The sequence below is a fragment of the Numenius arquata genome, chromosome 11 (assembly GCF_964106895.1).
Source record: "Numenius arquata chromosome 11, bNumArq3.hap1.1, whole genome shotgun sequence".
NCBI lineage: Eukaryota > Metazoa > Chordata > Aves > Charadriiformes > Scolopacidae > Numenius > Numenius arquata.
Genome location: NC_133586.1, coordinates 9,775,515 through 9,793,484, shown reverse-complemented (window position 1 = coordinate 9,793,484; position 17,970 = coordinate 9,775,515). Strand labels below are relative to the sequence as shown.

General features: G+C 42.8%; 1 protein-coding gene across 1 annotated transcript in view; it reads right to left on the bottom strand.

The window, feature by feature from the left end:
* The window catches only part of CEMIP (cell migration inducing hyaluronidase 1), a 52,365-nt gene that overhangs the window by 24,520 nt on the left and 9,875 nt on the right, over positions 1–17,970 (bottom strand). The window contains exons 7-12 of the mRNA XM_074155492.1: positions 17,407–17,502; positions 16,657–16,778; positions 14,336–14,477; positions 13,321–13,512; positions 4,320–4,495; positions 3,559–3,768 (exon numbers count right to left, since the gene is read on the bottom strand). Of these exons, the coding sequence (XP_074011593.1) occupies positions 3,559–3,768; positions 4,320–4,495; positions 13,321–13,512; positions 14,336–14,477; positions 16,657–16,778; positions 17,407–17,502 (938 nt within the window). The remainder of the gene's footprint in view (positions 1–3,558; positions 3,769–4,319; positions 4,496–13,320; positions 13,513–14,335; positions 14,478–16,656; positions 16,779–17,406; positions 17,503–17,970) is intronic.

Here is a 17,970-nt window from a genome sequence, read left to right as displayed (position 1 = left end):
ATTAATTACTTTCCCCATATCTCATCTCTTGGTCAGCTCTGACTTAGTTTCCTGTGTGTGTTCTCATGCACTAGCCCAGTACTGAAATGCTTGGATAGCAACTGAGATGCTTGTTCCAAAATATTTTTTCCAATGGATTTAATTTTTTATTTGATTAAAACCTTCCTGATAGTCCATAATCTTGCTTTAACCATGAGTAATATATGGCCAGATAATGCCCTTCATGGTACAATAACTGCTGTGTATTATAGCTGGATTACTGAAAGCAGATACCACTGAAGCAGTTAGATACCAACCTCTTATTCCATGAAGTACAGCTCTCCCCTGAATTCTGCCAGACTGTTTATTGACCTCCATTTAATTTCCCTCCCCAATGGCTGTCTCTATTTTAGCTTGCACCCTGGGATACAGTGGAGAGAGTGGGAATCAGAGCAAAGTTTCATCCCTGGGATTGCAGTGGCGCAACTAGGTGGTTTTATGGCCAGTATATTAAAGAAAACATTGGGTAATTATTGCATTTTCAAACTATAATTATGGTGAGAAAATAATTCCTACAGATTTGTTTCCAGAAGGACCCTCTGTGCCTTCCAGTGAAGATGAATTTGCAGACAAGTGCAGAATAGCCCATCAATAGAAGTGAGATAATGTTGAGATAGTGACTTTTAGCACACTGTACAGACCCACAGAAAAACATTTCTGTCATCAGGAAAAACTGGACACTTTTTTCTCCTAGTGTTTTCATTATGAGTATTTCTGAAGTGACATGAGAAAAGTGACAGCAAAGCAAGCAGGGAAGCCTGTATGTAAATTACCACCCTGCTTTAATGACAGTTAAAAATAACTAATGCCCCTCTCCCATTTGTTGAAGCATTTGCACAGGTACTCAACCACAGTCATGCAAGAAGCCCCTCTAATGGATTAATGTTAAGGACATCATTAAGTGTTGTGCCATGCTGAGGTTTAATAGCCCAGCTAGATTTTTTGTATGGCTATTTCCAAAGTGTGGCTTGTGCCCATCATCAAGGCAAATTTTGCCTCAGTAAAGTATGCTTTGGATCTACCTGATCTCAGAGGGAATGCGTGTTACTTGCGGAAAGACGGAGCTCATTGCTGTTTGCACAAATGGTATCCATGCATGTAGAAACAGGCAATGTTGCCCAAGTAAGAAGATAATAGGCAACTAGGAAATGTATAGAACAACTATTGTAATCATCAGAGACCCATGTGGGTGTCTGGGAATATATCTGGGACATAAGGAAGAGGAAAGGTAGGAAAATAGAGTCAGAAAGCAGATGAGGAGATTGTGGTGGGATCACCTGATGAATCAAGGCATGGAGCTGCTGACTGCAGATGTCTATCACAGAGCAATGAAACAACATTTAAGTGATGCAACCTTTGGAGCACATCTTCTGTGATGCAACTGAACAAACTTGGTCAGATTGCTTTATTTCACTGGGGCTTTCTTTTCAGCTGTCAGTAATAATTATACAGTTAAAATAAAAATCAGGTGAAGTATTATGAGTAGAGTTTAGTATTCATACATTTTGATAAGCTCTAATCAACGAGGATTAAATTCTTGACTAACATTTCAAATTATAAATCCTAAATTCTAAGATTTCTCTTGGGTGCCTTGTCATGGAGGCAAAACACGGTCATTTAGGGATTTGTGGCTGTTGAGTAACAGCAAGAGAATCAGGCTGCTTTCATCAGCTACATCAGCCTGTCTAGATTTCAGCATGCCATCTTGGCTGGAAAAGCCTGAGCACATGGACCCCTATGCCATAGATCCCCTACGGCACAGTCGTCACTTGGAGAAAGCACAAGGGACAGAACTATTTCCAAATGTTCTATATGAACCCATCCATCTGACCGATAAGAAACGCCAGGCTGTGGGTATTTGGTTTGGCAAGGATTAATCAATAGGGAATGAAGATCTCACATTAAATCCAGAAGCAGGGCTTTAGCTGGTCTGCAGCTCATCAACAGCTGTGTAACCTCTGTGCAGCCAGAGAATGTGTTTATGGTGCCACTGGTAACAGCCCATGGTGGTGTGACAAATGAATCCTGCAACGCTGCCCTTCTGCTCTGCACATTAATCGTATACTGAGCCCCTGTACTGGAGACTTTGAATTGGGAAGATGCCATATGACCCTGAATGCCTTATATAATTTATATAGTAGAGTGTCTTTTTTCTTCAGAAGCCATGTTCACTTGGTAGGTTTTTAGGATCGTGTTATAAACTTAGAAGGACAGACATCAGAACCAAAACCTCAGATTCATAAATAGCAGATAAAAGCTGCTGTGCTTCTGGAGCTGCAATTTCAATGTCCTCTCTTCAACTTCTGTGCATTTTAATTATGCCTGTGAATTCCCCTTCCAATGTTGCTGGTTTTAGAGGTTGTAGCCTGCAGTCCTTGCCAAAAGGAAGACTGTACAATGAAGCCCTCCGTGCACTAGAGTCAGTAAAGGAGGAAGAATTCATCAGCAAGTAAAGGGCAAAAATCATATCTTAGCGAGGTGTTGAAAGCAAATGCTATTCCCCAAATAAGTTCAATGAAAAGAGATTCTTCCAGGCTCCTACTATGAGATGGTACAGCAACTTTGAAACAGTGGTATGAATTTCTAATGCACAGTGACCATTCAGGTTACAACTGCCTCTGTCCTCTCTTAAAATTCTGTTATATATGGTAGCAGGGCTCTTGACTATACAAATGCTCCTCTTCAGGGCTCTGATACACTTCTTTCTTTGTTTTGGAATACACTGCGATCTCACCGGATGGGTGAGAGTCCTTTGCTCACAGAAATCTTGCCATTTTAAGACTTCGTATTTGAACTGATACAGACAACTGGAAAAGTTGTCTAACCTGATGTTTATTTCACACCTTTAGCAGCTCTGCTTTTGGGATAGATTTCTGCGCATTTCCTGAATATGGGAACCCATCAGAGGTGGGTGCCAGTCTCCAGGATGTTCACTAAGGTAGCGTTGTTTTCCCACTGCATCCTTACCCAAAAGAAGGCGGCACCGCTACATCTGGGAAGAATCTGACCGTGTTCTTGCCATCTCTGGTGTGCTGCAACTTGTCTCATAAGCACGGGTAATTTTATAAATTTATCCTAAAGAATATCTTGTTTTGGAGAGCAACTCTGACAAATGATCTGTGAGTGCTTAATGTTGTGAACAGCATCACAAACACAAACTTTTATGACGGGAAAGATGAAGCACACTTAAACCTTCTGATTATCCTCTTTAAATAGCAAGCTGTCTGTCTACGGATAGATCCAACTACTCGTTAGGGATGGGCTGGTCTGCAGACGTTGCTGCACACAGACAAAAGCTCTGCCTGCTCTGAGTCACACAGAGCCTACAGTGCCACAGTGGCCTCCTTTTTAATGGAGGTTGAAATATGCCTGGAATATGTAGCCACATAATCAGGATGGGGGGAAGAGTCAGAGACTAGCTCTAACAAAAAACCACATCATCCTGCAATATTTAAGCTGTATTCATGCTACGAGGAAATATTTTGACTGGTTTCTAAGGTAGACGTTAAGGCTTCTTACCAGTAAACCATTGGATCCATGGACTGTGACACAGCGGGAGAAGGTATGGTGGATGGAGACATCCTTCACGTATGTTGGAGGGTTGTAGCCTCCTTTCTCATCCACATCTCCAGCCATATGGAAGTGAATTGGGTAATGTCCCATTGTCTGCTGGCCCATGTATTTCAATTCTAGACCTTCAATATGGGTAGCCTTAAAATCAAGACCAATCTGAAGAACAACAGAACATCAGTCAAGAATCATCAAAGACTGTTGAGGGCAAGAAGGAGGGGGAACACAGGGTTAGAGAGATTTACTGTGTGGAAGGGAGGGTTTGGCTGCAGGGTAAGGAAAAAAGGGTCATCGTGGCTAAGGGGACCATAGTTGCTCTGTGATCCCACCACTGCTGCCATGGCTACGTTTGACTTAGTTTTACAAGGAAAACCATTTGCATTTAATGTTTTCTGTGAGTTTCGGTCAGCTAGGCTCAAATCAAACTCCTGGACTGAGCACCACCAGAATCTGGGGAAAACTGGGATTGGGATGTGGAGACTGTATCTCTGATGGGCTAAGCACCAGTCTGCCTGGCTGAGCAAGCCCCTGGTCACCAGGGGTGTGAGGTGCACTTTAAAGCCAAGGGACAGGCAGCAGCAGTGAGGTGGATCTGCTGCACTGTGGGGAGAGGCTGTTTGCTCAGCAGCTGACATGAGGGATTTTTCCTTTCCTGGCTTCCTTGGTATGTGAAGGTGTGGCTGGGCGAAAGAAGAAGGCTCCAGCCTTACCTTGATGTGTCCCCCAAAGGTGTCGAAATCAAAGAAGGAGCATAACTTGCTGCTGTACTCATAGCACTGCCCCTCCATCTCGCCCATCACCACGATGTTGCGGCTCAGCAGCCCCACTTCTGCCCGCATGTCAACGCCATCAACGACTTCGCCAATGTGGAGGTATGTTGCTTTCCCTAAAAGAACAAGATCCAGTTTCAGGGTTACTCTGCCAACGCTGCTGGTTTCCCCTTGTGCTTCCTCTGGTGGAGTCGGCTTGATAATGAAAGGAGCAACTGAGTCAGCAAAAACTGTTGGCCGACTCCTCAAAGGAGGGAAGGCTGGAGCACAGGTGCCACCCAAGGTCTTGCTGAGATATTTGCAACAGAGGAAGAGGGATTTTTGGTCTTTAGGTTGTGTCATCTAGCCAGGGAGTTAAACCGACAGTCTGCTAAACAAAACACATTTCCTACCTTGACAAGGGACTGAGATCACTCAAGAACTTTTTACTTTGGATAACAATCAGCTGTGTATGAACATCCAATACAAAGAAAAATGATGATGTAGCTACTGAGGCATCTAAATCCCCAAGGTTAGCACAGCACTTCCTATAGTGAGACACCAGGAGCTGCTCAGATCCTACAGCACTGCTCACAGGCGAGCATCAGTCTGATCCTGCTAACGCCACAGCAGTTAATCTAAGCAAGAGAGGACTGGGCAGAAATCCTTGTGGAAATTGTGGCTTGGGACAATTGCAACCCCTCATCCAGCTTGTGGGCTGCAAAACCTCCTGCTGCCTGCCCTCCCAAACCTCTCAATTTTAGATCCGCCCGCACACCTCCAACTTGCTCTCAAGGCTTCCCTCTGCCCTGGTGCAGTCGGAGTTGATGGGATCTTCCATCCACCCCATTCCACATCTCCTTTTGCCAAGCCAGGTTGCTCAGAACCTGCTCCACTGACACACCTGGCTCCATGGAGGGGTTAAAAGCACAGAAAGCCTTCCCTGGCCTGACCAGAAAGGGGTGAAGTCCAGGCAGTGCGGATGTCTAGAAAGCAAAATAATCTCTTTGCTATAATGTCATTCAAACATATTCATACTCCCTCCTTCCTTCCGCGGCTTTCTGCGGAGAATGCAGTTGGGAAAAGGTTCATCTTACTGACTACGTTCTGTATTATTCCAGTAAAAATAAGTAATAAACTCTTTAAGTAAACACTGAACTTTAAGGAATGCTACACTTGCATGTATTTAATTTCAGTGGAATCGTTCAAAGCAGTAATTAGAAACAAATGGCAAGCCTGAAGCCTGGCTATCGCTGTGAAGCACTTCATGCTTAAGCAGAGGCGCCAAGTAGAGGGGAGGATTTTGAACATTGAAACAGTCTTGTTTTTAACCAAACCACGATGCTTTGACTTTTTATAACAAAGACAAGCAAACACCATTCACTCCCTCTCTCTCCTGGCGCTGGGAGCAGTGCAGTTTGATGGAGATACCAGGATTTGGGAAGGGTGAGTGCCCCACCTTGCTCCAAGACTGCTGTGTTCATTCCGCTACATCTGCCCTCTGTCTTGGCACCTCTGTGTTGAAAATAATGTGATCACATGAAAAAACACTGTTAACGAGAGGAGTGGTGATGGCAGGACAGGCGGATGCTTTTACCTGGGGCTGTGGTGGGAAGATGAGGCTCCTCTGAGCTCCATGCTCAGCCCCAGAAACGATGGGCTGCAAGGGGTCAGGGGTTTGCACCTCACCCACATTTGCAATTGCCTCCCTAGAAAGACCTTGGGCTTTCCTGGGTTGTTGCTCTGAAGCCAGCGAGCCTCATCAGGTGTGTGGCCAAAACCAGACCCAGTCCATCCAAGAAGCAGCTTCGCTTCCCTTATTCACATACATTAAAAAAGCTGCTGCAGTGAGCATCCTCCATACAAGGATACTCTGTGCTGGACTCTTGAGCGAGTCTGCTAAGCAACACAGCCTCTCATTATGAAACTGTTTTTAAGCTGTTATTTTTCAGTTTCCCCCAGAGCTGACCTTTCCTTGATTTACTGAAATGCAGGAAGAAGTTCAGATAATCATAAGAACATCCTATTTCAAGCCACATCTCCAGGATTTGTAGTAGTGAAATTAGATAGGCAGTTTTGTTATTCATGCGCTGAGCTCTAGAATAATAAATGTCATGCTTGCATGTATTTAATTTAATTTAACACCAGTCCAGACATGCAAAATAGTGTAAGCACTGACAGGAATGTTAAATCGGACTAACCAGTTTCTAAATATAACTTCTTGGGTGCATGTTTTTCACTTTGTGCTTTTGCTGACTTGACTTGTTTGGAGATAAAAGGAGAGATGGAAAGCAATTCCCTTCTAATGTAAAAGTGGATTTTGAATAATAACTCCTTTAACAGAGTTTTGAAAACCAAACCTCTCCTCAAGACAGACAGAAATTCAAGCTCCCCATGGCAATGGGGCCATGCTGACAGGAGACAAACCCTGGCACGGGAGCCCTCAGGTGCTGTAAATGCCACTGGAAACCAGCACCCCAGCACTGGGCATTTCCCACAGGGCTGGGAGAATAACGATAGACATGTGGCATTTTGAAGGGAGCCACTGGGGCATATTTAGTGATGGGCAAGAAAAAAAAATAACAAAAGAGGCTGCTTTGTGGCAAGTTCAGGGAGCTCACATGGGGATGGGAGCTGAAGTTAGGCTGCTGCTCACAGCCAGCACGTGGAGCCTTCCCAGGGAGCAGCCACAATATCTGAGACCCTGGGCACTGACCATGGGCAAACCCAAGCCAAGGGTTTGCAAACTGGCCCTGAAGTGGTTTGATACTAAAAAGGCAATGCTGTGCTTTGAACGTGGGAGGAATGTGTCTGCTGCTTTAGCATCAAAGCCAATGCCTGTGATTGCCCAACCACTAACAAACCCAGGGGTCACTGATTCACCATCTCCTCCTTTGCTGCATCCCTCATGGACAGATGTTGCCTCGCCAGAAAGCCAGGCTTGTGCCGTGTTATAATCTCAACCAAACAAAGCCTTGCAATGACACGTATTACGTCTTCCCACAACAGGCCTGTGTGACGGACTGGGAAAAACACCCTGGGTTTGCCACTCTATTTGTCATACTGGTGCCTCCAGTTAGCAAAATGTAAATTCACAGGGAACAACTTCTTTAATGCGTGGGCTTGCCTGGTAGAAGTCTTGATTCAGCAAAATATGAACACATTTCCATGCTTACTCAAGACAGTGACTATTAAGTCACCAGTTTTTGGTAAGGACAAGGTAATTATTAAAAGAAAATATGCATTAAGATAAACATTGGTGATCCACTAATCAAGGGCACACTTATGTCAACATAGCAATTTAAAGCAGAGTCTCTCCAAACTCTACAAAGCTCCAGGAAAACCTGCTGTACTTGAACCTAGCTATGAAACCGGCATTGCAGGCCTTATCAAACGTAGGAAGGGTGGAATTTTAAAACTATTTCAGCTGCTACAGATGTGGAAGGGTGCTCAGCTCTGGCAAGTTACACAGATGTCTCTGAAAACCCTCTCACGTACACTCATGCATTCATAAATGCCTTGGCTCTAAATGACACAAACTGCTAAATCTCCCTTTCAGAAGTGAAACGGGTACTTGAAGTTCTGGGTTTGGTGAAGATAAAGTGGAGCTAAGATGCTTCTGGATTATTTTTGTTTTTCCTCTAAAGAGTCTTTTGTTCTCCTTTGAGCTCTCTAAGGCTAAGACCTTCTCTCTCATGGTCTTTCCCAACCAAGAGTTTTTAAAGAAATGTTAAACACAAACTTGTCTGTTCAAATCATGTAATCCAGTGACAGTGAATCCTTCAGGGCATCTTTAAAATCACTGCAACTCATTGTAGATGCCAGCCCAGCCCTCTGTCAGATTTAGCATTTTTGCCCAACATTTGTCATCACTGGTGGTAATGCCCCTATTGCTTATATTTAATAACCAACAAATGTTCACACAGGCATCCTGTCAAATCCTCATTATTCTGAATTATCTTGATGAGGTTTGCTATTGCATCCCTAAGCCACAAGCCTGTAATGCAATGCAGCATGGTTTGGGTGAGCTGACCAGCTTCTTGAGTCATGCAGTACAACCTGGTGCCTTAATGATCAAATACTCCTCGAATTCACAACTTTTACATGGAAAATTAAGTTTCCAGACATAAAGCAGAAATGATGCAACTCTATACGGAGTTCCAGTTTCCTGCTGGGTAACATCCTATTATACCCTTCATCCCTTTTCTCCTTCAAGATCCTGCACAGTGTCCCACAAAGGTTGGAAATACACCATCGGTTGTAGGAGTGTGAAGGGCCTTGAGTTCATGCGGATATTATGGTCTATGCTGAAATGCTGTGTTGGATCAAAGCCTCTGTAGCTATTTGGTTTCAAGGCTGAAATGAGTGGATCTTACTACTGCCGATAGGTGCAACAGCAGGACTGATGTGAACTAAGGGCAGTGCATCTGCTCATGCTGGCTTTAACTGAGCACTGAGAGGTCGCTGCAAGGTCTGTTAGTGTTTTATCCCAATGACAGTGTCACACTCTTTCCTAAACCCACTCCTGTCCCACCTCATGCCCTCTTTCTGCAGCAGCTACTCGGCAATCTACTGACATACTTCTGTAAAAGCTAGGTTTTCCCCCGCTGACCTTCCAGTTCTTCCTCTCCTTATCCTGAAATATAAGTTCTTGCAGCTGGGATGGGAAGATTAGGCAGGTCTGGTGGACAAGCAGATCAAATCCTTTTTAAAATCAGACTCAAACTCAACCCTTCCAAACCGCTGTGTGAAATTATGTTTCTTTCAACTCTGCTTCTAGGGAGTGCCCAAAGGTAGAAGAGTGAACTCTGAAAGATTGTTTGAAAGGGCTATTTCATGACGTTTCCTGCCCAGCCCTCAAGCAATGGGGTTGCCTTAAAAAAAGAGCTTCTGGCACATTCCAGCCAAAATGATGCCAACTTCTGAATAGAACCTCCTAAATCTCTAAGAGTATCTGAATTTTGATAGTGGAGTAACTTCTCCCATCCTTACAGCACAAGATGAATGCTGACACAGGCTGTGAAGTTGTTAGACAACCAAGTACTTACATTTTAAATTCAAAGTTCTCTGCATGAACAAGATCTCAGTAAATTCCGTATCTCTATAGTATTCACAATCCAACAAGCAGGATTTAAGATATGTGTACTTGTAATCATAGATGCACCAGTATAATTGGGATAATTGGAGTAATTATGCCAGGCACAGATAGTTTTTTCATACTGTATCAAGAGCATATAGGAGCACAAAAGAGCATTTCATCATTTTTGTTCCATGGTGAAACTTATCAGCATTGGTAGTAACTTCATACAGAGCAACCAAGATGCAGATAAGACTTGTTTCCCAGGGAAACTAGACAAAATACTTGATCTTTCCTACTATCCGGTTCTATCATAACAACACAACCCTTCCTTCCTTCCTTCCTCCTCCCTCCCTCTGCCCTGTACAGTCGTCCCTCCCCAGGCCTTGTGAAGTTGGAAGATCAAACAATTTTAATCTGTTCCCACAGAGAAAATAATCTAGGCACAAAAATGGCAAGTGAAAAAAAGTTAAACAAAGGAGGCGAGTGGAGAAAAAAGTTCCATTTAAATGAGCGACCGTTTGATGGGGAGCAGGACCTGCAGAGCTGGGTCCTCATGCAAACGGCGCTTACTCATGGGAGCAGAAGTTTTGACATTAGTGTAATTACTCCAATAAAGGAGTGCACGAGATGAGTACCTGGGAGCCCTCCCTCACTTTCTGCACTGAGATTTGCAGAAGTCCACAGTCAGACATCTAAATCTTACTAAAACCTGATGGGAATTTAGTATTAACTCTCTTAAGCTGTTTTGAAAAGACCAGCCTCTAGTCAATCCATTTCTAGCAAGTAAAGCAAGTAAGAGTTTTCAGCAGGAAGTATCAAATATAAATAGGACATGAGCTAACTAATGAGTTTGACTTATTTGGCACAATGCACTAAACCATGTCTATTAAAATATTATTAAACGATGAGAGCATCAATTATAATTAAACCTTGGTATGCCAAGTGGCTGCCCCACCAAATTGTCTGTCCACAAAGCGGAGGTTTTCTGCTTTTTTTTAAACAAAGAGACTCTTAAGTAGTTCAGACATGACATTTAGGTTTTGTTTAAAAAAAAAAAAAAAGGAAAGGAAAGGAAAAAATAATGATAAAAAGGGAAATAAACCCTCATGGGTAGAAATGGTTTTATCATTTGTCTTTCAAAGGGCAGACTTTTGGAGTTTTCAGCTGCTAAACTAAACCTCTTAGGAAAATTAGGCCATTCCACTTACTACAACTGACATCCCTCCGAGATGCTGTATATAGACGCATCTGCGTGGAAGTCGGTTTTTTTCAGGAGCAAAGCAATCTTGACTATATCTCACACAGGGAAAGGCAGGCAGACATTTACCACAAATGCTTTCTGCACACAAATGAGAAGCGAATGGAGCCGCATGAGTGCAGGCTGGGCAGGGGCTGCTCACCTGTGCCAAGGCTGGAGGCCAGCCCACTGCTTGCCACAATGTCTGAGCCACTGGTACAAATAAAGCCCTATTTAACAGTGGGGTAATTAATTGAATCCCAACAAGTTTCATCAAAGTCAGTGCTTGATCATGGGAGGTTCATACATGCACATTCATGCAGATAGGTTTCAGCCTGAGCCAAGAGCTCAGCGTGGTGGTGTTTGCCTCCTCCAGTGATGAACACACCTCAGAACCCACCACCGTGGTACTGCCACTCACCTGGCAGGGCAGAGGGAGCCCCGGCAGAGCTGTGCAGGCTGCAGGGATCACAGAGGGGAGGAGGCATGGAGATAACCCACCCCCTGGCTCATTAGTGCTCCTTATTCTGCCTAATTGCATGTCATGGCACAGGGCAATGGATGAAGTTACACCATGCCTGGGCACAGAGCAGCTCAGGGACCTCCTGCTCCTAAAGACAGGGGAGATCTCAGCCTTGCCTGGGTTTTATTTCATCTAGACTGAATTTAGAATCAGGCAGATTATTTTATTTTCTAGTGTGAATGTGCTGTTGTTACAAGAAAGTTGGATGTGATTTTTATTACTGGACCAGATTTTGCCTTGATTTATATAATCAGTGAAATCCCATTGACGTCAATGGAGTTGCCTGGATATAAGTAAGGGCAGACTTTGGCCCTGGTGTTCATGTCATTTGTGGTAATAAAAGGAATGTCCTAATTCTCCTAGAGAGTAATCGGAGACCAAGAGCACAATTACTTTAACAAGTGTTTCCACTGCTTCTTTACTTGAAATTCACATGAACTTTTTTGTTGGTTTTAACCCTTTATTCATTTCCTTAAACTAACTTAGTTGCCATTGTTGTAGAAGATAAATGTAATTACATGAATTTCACAGATCCATTAGATTATGGGCAGCCTAAGAGAAATATTCCTATGTCATCTCTATTTATACTGACAATCTTCCAAGATCGTCTTCATGATGTGACTTGTATCACTCTAGTCTGGTGCAGTTTTTCCAAAAGCTCAAAAGTTGCTCAAGAAAAATATTCAACTTGGACATGTGTCTTCTTTGAAAGTACTAGTCATTTTAAGTCATAAGTCTATGATACATTCAAACTGTGAATAACATTTTTCTTGGCTTGATGAACATCTCTTTCAGGCCATCCAACAATGAATGGCTAGAGATTTGTGGGGAGGCAGTTGCCAAAGGAAGTACATTCGTACCTTCCAGAAGATGTTGCATCAGAGATAATGGTGAAGTAGTTCATTTCACAGAACTGAGCAAAATCCCCAGTGCATTGGATGTTCCAAGAGCCCTCATGGTTTCTCAAAAAGATCTTACTGTAAATGCAGACAAAACCTCTGCCTAGAGCAATTGCCACTGCATAAGCAAAAGGTAACCTAAAGTGCATGATTTGCCACCAGGCAGATGCTGCCTTTGAAATACAGCCTCAGCTGTTACAGACTTTATATTGTAAAATAAGTTTTGCTTTTGTAAATTATAGCAATTAAAAGTTCTTGATCTATTCACAGATGAGGCACTTCATGTGGTATTTCCATGCTCTGTTTATCATTGTGCCAAAATCTAGTTCTAGAAGGAAAAGACCACTTCACAGTCTCAAGTGGAGATACAAATCTCCCATCCTGGATTTCACTTTTATGCTCATATCGGTAACAGTATGTGCTTCATCATGGTTATACTACTTAATTGGACTTAGTATGTGAAGGCCACTTTACAATCATTAGTCTGCAGTCTCCTTTCATCAAAAGCAATTTGTTCTGGATTTAAGCTAGTCACCTTCAAGAGAAAAATGCTGTGTCCCCGCAAAGCTGCTCAGACTAACCCAGGCAGGACCCTACCAACTCCATCTCCCCCAGAGCTGGGGCTCAGGACAAACCGCTGGCCACACTGACGCCAGGAATGTTTGGTTAATACATCACCTCTAAGCAATGCTGTCTAGAGACACAGTAACAGAGAAACAGTAGCTTCGGTAGTACAAAACAGTATTTCTAAAACGTAAGATCACAGTTCTTGTTAAATATAACTTTCTTAGGAAGATAGCCAGCTGCACATTACTTCATAGCCTTACAATCTCTCATGGTCTGCTCCTGCCCTAACTCACTCTTCAGATCAGCCGTGCTCATCTCCTGCTTTCTAGGAAGTGATACATTTTCAAATAAAATCATGTAAAATTCGGCATTTCAAACACATGACCTGTATTTGTTTCTCTTAAATAAACACATCCATTCAATAGTGTGATTGGGGACAAAAAATGGAGTCAGCTATGAAAAGGGAACACAGAAAGGAACCAGATTCAAGTTAGATGGCTTTCAAACATCAAAGGCACGTTTCCCAAAAGCATCTAAAAACTAGCCATCAAATTCAGGCATTTTTCAAATCTTTGCAGTTCTTAATGGAGTTACCTCAGTGCAAAAGACGGAATTTGGGTACTGCAACACCAGCAGGACAAGATGAAGCCTCTTACCTGCTACCTTGACCTGGGTGGGTCTGCAGGCTTTGCAGGGCAGTACTTGGAACTCCTCCGCCTGGTACATGGAGTAGTCAGTGCTTGCAACCACCAGCCTGTCTCCGGGTTGCCATGAGCTCACGTCATCTACCAGATTCAGGACCGTGCTGTTCACATTGGTGTCAATGGTTACCGTAAGCTTTGGTTTCACTGAAAAGCCAAAATGGAAGGGTGGAGAATTCAGTTAATCTTATCAGAAAATGCTTGCCCTATTTTTTCTTTTTTTTTTTTTTTTTTGCCTGGAACACCACCCAAAATGATGATTTCCTCATGCAACAAAAATAGTTAACTCTTCCAAACGTGCTTTTTACTGGCTTTGGCTTGGAACGCAAGCAAACAAGAAAGTGTTTTCCTTCAGTTGCAGGCAGGTGGATTTTCCACTACCCCACAACTAAATTTAAATGTAGCTCTTAGTGGCTCATTTTCACCACACCCACTTAGCAGCAGCACTTGTGGGCGCTGGGCACTGTTATTTACAGCAGCCAAGTGGTCTTTAACGTAATGACTGTTTTTTCCAGCAAAACACCCATCTTCCACCCTCCTTTTCCCGCCAGCCGAGCGCCAAGGAATCCTAATGACCTGCCTAATGACCAGGTTAGGAACAGTGGTGTTGGAATTAATAACTAAAAGTATTACTTTGAAAACCTCTTGTCTTTGCACACTCTGATTGACTAATCCTACCTCATCCCAAAACGCTTTAGCAAAAGACAAGATATTTGCAGGAAGGGACTTGCCAAGTATTTGCCATAGCCTTACTGGGTTTTTGAGCCACCACCCTGTTCCCTCTGTTAGCGCTCAGGAATTTTTCCGGAGATAAATCTTCAGCAGTTTTATCTGTGTTTGTGTCAATAGCCCAGCCGAGGTTTTAGCTTGGGGAATTACTCAAGTTGTTCTTACACCGAACAAGAGCCAGTCATTGGTAGACAGTATTTCTGCTTTTCCCTGGTCTGGATTTCAAGCATGGGGCACATACCAGATCTGCCACACAGGAACCGTACTCTGTAGTTCTGACAGCCCTCGCCCGTCTGGTCCTTGCCGTGGCACAGGAACCTGTAATCGTGGCCACTCTTGTAGAAAACCTCCGTTGTTAAATTAGCTCCATCAAGCGTCATTGCCTGGAATGAGAACAGAAATATGAAACAGGTGAGACCTTTAGGTGAAGAGATTTCACCAAAACATCGATGCCATCAGAAAAGGCTTTTGCTTTCTTTTGGGAGCTGCACAACAGTTGTATAACGAAAGAGGGAGACTGTTATGTGTACTATCCAGCCAGCACTCCAGCTGGTGCTCAGACACAGCTATTTTATCCGCAAGCTGCACAGATTATTGCTAGGTGCATGCATTTCTCCTGTATCTATATTAAGACCACATGCTTTTTTGGGAGGAGTATTCTGAGCTTCACTGTCATCTGCCTTGGTGCCCTAGATTTTCTCCCGCAGTTGGTTTGAGGGCAGATAAAAACACTGAACACAGATGCTTGTACCCAAATGAACCCATGGTTTCAAGCCTCTTCACTGCACTCATGCCATTGCTCGTGGCTAGGCTATGTCTGGGCCTTGCAGAAGAAAGAGGTGGGGGTCTTATTTCTTCTTTGCATGGATCAGTGTCTCTCTAAGAAAAAAACAAAGCCGCTCCAGTACCCGTTGCTCCAAAAGGAACAAAAAGAGGTAGCTTTTCTCACATACAAGTACCAGCCTGTAGAGCTGCCTTGAGGAAAAAGGCTGTATCATACCAAGAAGCAGTGTGATATGTAGCCTCTCCTGTGTTCCTGCTGGGGCAATGTCACCCCTCAGGCTCATGTTAAATTTCACAGTCTGGCTCTATAGCTTGCAATTCTCTTTCACGAAAATGTGATGCATTGCACTGAGCAATCCAAATATCACGCGCATTTTAACAAAGCACCAGGAGATAATCCAGCTTTCAATGAAGGGTCTGATCCTGATTCTCTCACTCATGCAGGCCTTCGTTATTAATGCATACACCCCGCTGCCATATATAGGATTAGCACCGTCAGCTGAAGGAATGTGCCTCTGGCTGTGCTGTGCTTCTGTTATTATCATCATATCTTCAATTTTCTTGTCGGTAGCATAGCTGGAGCAGGCCAGCTGCTATAAATCAGTGTAACTTTATGAAAGCAATGAGCAACACCAGATTACACTACCTGAGGATTTGCCCTAAAATCTGCAGGATAAACTGAAAAATGCTGTCTTGCTTTTATTATACACGGAAAAAAAAGTAACTGTCATTTAACAGAAGAGGAAAAAAGGTTTGTTCCTCGAACAGAATATCTTTCTTGTTTCTCTTTTAATATGCATGCTAGAAGGGGCTGTATCATAACAAACATCTGACCCCTGTTTTGAACTAAGTTGTCACTTCTAATATATGTATATGGAAGCAGAAATGAATGTGGATTTGCTAAGGCCTGGCAGAAAATTATAGGGCAGTTTTTTCCTTTCTGTTCAAGAGGAGATTCTTTATAACATCTAGCCCTGGAAACTTTCACTCATACTGTCAGCATTCCCGTTTACTTCAATAACCACATTCTTGTGAATAAGGACAACTGCACTGGTTCAGAGCACTCGGGAACCTTAGGTTCAGCCTCCCACAGATATGAAGTACTTTATTGCCTTTTGCTAGGCAATGTTTCTGCTGTAGTTGTTTTACCAGGCAGACATATAAAGTACATGGTGAACATTTGCAAAAATAAACCTTGGTTTTTTGCTTTTTTTTTTTTTTTTTCTCTTGTCCTTAAGGAGGCTTTTGCAGTCTCAGAAAAGCTATATGATTTCTCAGCATGCTGGCCTGATGGCATAATTATAATGTTTAGCCCCAAACATAATTCATATTTCTTTCCACAGAGAAAAAACAATTTACTCCAGGAAATGGCTGCAAGCTCACCGGTATTTTTTGCAATCCACTACAGCTGGTAGCTTTACCATCTCATTACTTTTTGTGATTAATTTTTTAGGTAGTGTCCATTCCAGGACCATTTAAAAACATTGAAATTTTCATGTGTTTTTTCCTTTTAATCTTCCAGCAGGGAACCCCATATTTCATGATAGCATCTGTGCTGTCCATGATCCCATCTGTACTCCTCTTCCAGCCAGAAGCCAGAATTTACTGAAAGGAGCTCAATTCTATAAAATTTTGTCTCAGAATGATACAAGACTAGATACCAGATCTTGTTGATTATGTATTGGAGCAGTAAAATAATTGGTGTCTTTTACTTAGAAACAAAAATTACTGACAAGCACAATTATTTTGAGGTTCAGTGTCAGTCTGAAGCTAGCCTACCTGGATGTCAACGGGTTGCCTACAGATTTTATCAGGATGAGCAGCTTTGAAGTCAGAAAGCTTCTCCATGTCCTTAGATCTTGCTTTATCAGGCTTCTGGAACCACTCTGTCCATTCTACATCTGGAGACAAGTGCAAACAAGAGAAGTCATTTGAAAGTCAAGCTTAATGAATGCAGCAAAAATGCGTGAAGCATAATATGATCTCAGATATCATTCACAAATTTCTTCACTGATGAGCTGATTCCTGCCTCTTCCTGCCAGTCTGCCAGCCGCCTTTAATGATGCTGTGAAGTGTAACCAGCCAAGGGAGAGCAGAGTTATTAAAAGCAACATAATTGGAGTATGCAGAATGAGCATTATTAATAGGTATGGATTTTGGATCTGTGTCCTCCTTAGCTGCCTTTTCTGGTCTTCAGATCAAGTTACAACCAGTTACTGTATGTTGTCTGAAACATGGACATGATGACTATGCAGTCAAAAGAAGTAAGAGGTTATGTGTGATCTCTTAGATCATAAGAGATGGAATTTCATATCCAGTCCAGTAAAGGAAAAAGGATCCCAGCTATTCAGAGTCCTGCAGACAATTGGGGAAAGAATCGGTGCATGTTCTTCACTTAGGTTAGTGGGGGCATAAACAGCAGCTAGCAAGTCCACTCTTCCCAAATGGAAAAGTATTGCAATAAAAAGGACGATCCACCCCATTTCTCAACTGTCTACCGCTGAGTTAAAAGACACACAGACCTCTTACCTTGAACCCACTCACTAGTTGAAGAGACGTTAAAATGTTCTCCATTCTCAGCTTTGAATAGCTTGAATACTTTGGCCACAGCCGACCCTTTGTGACCTGTAAAAAACAAACATTGGTAAAATCTCTGAATGCAATCGATAACAGTCAGAATTGAAAAGGTTATGGTCCACGTGTATTGCATATTTTGGCCCCATTATCCAGAATAAACCCTGCACAGCTTCCAGAAAAATTTACTGATCTTGGAATGAGGCTTCAGACACTTTTATAACTGCTTGGGTAAGCAGGAGGAAAAATCTTCAAAAATCAAGGGAGGATAAAAAAAATTGATTTGTAATATATTGCTATTTTTATTTGATGTTGTAGGAATCCATGTTGTTAGCTGCTCTTGAAAATGTCATGAAAAGACACAGCCTCAAATGTCTTCAGCTTGCAAGAATATGGTTTTGCAGGAGTATTTGAGGTTACCAATACAGGATACACTGATTAAATTTTCAGCTGGTGTGAACTAGGTTTGTTCCATAGCTTTGTGTCAAAGAGAGGCAGAGTCTGAGCTCCGCAGAGTTA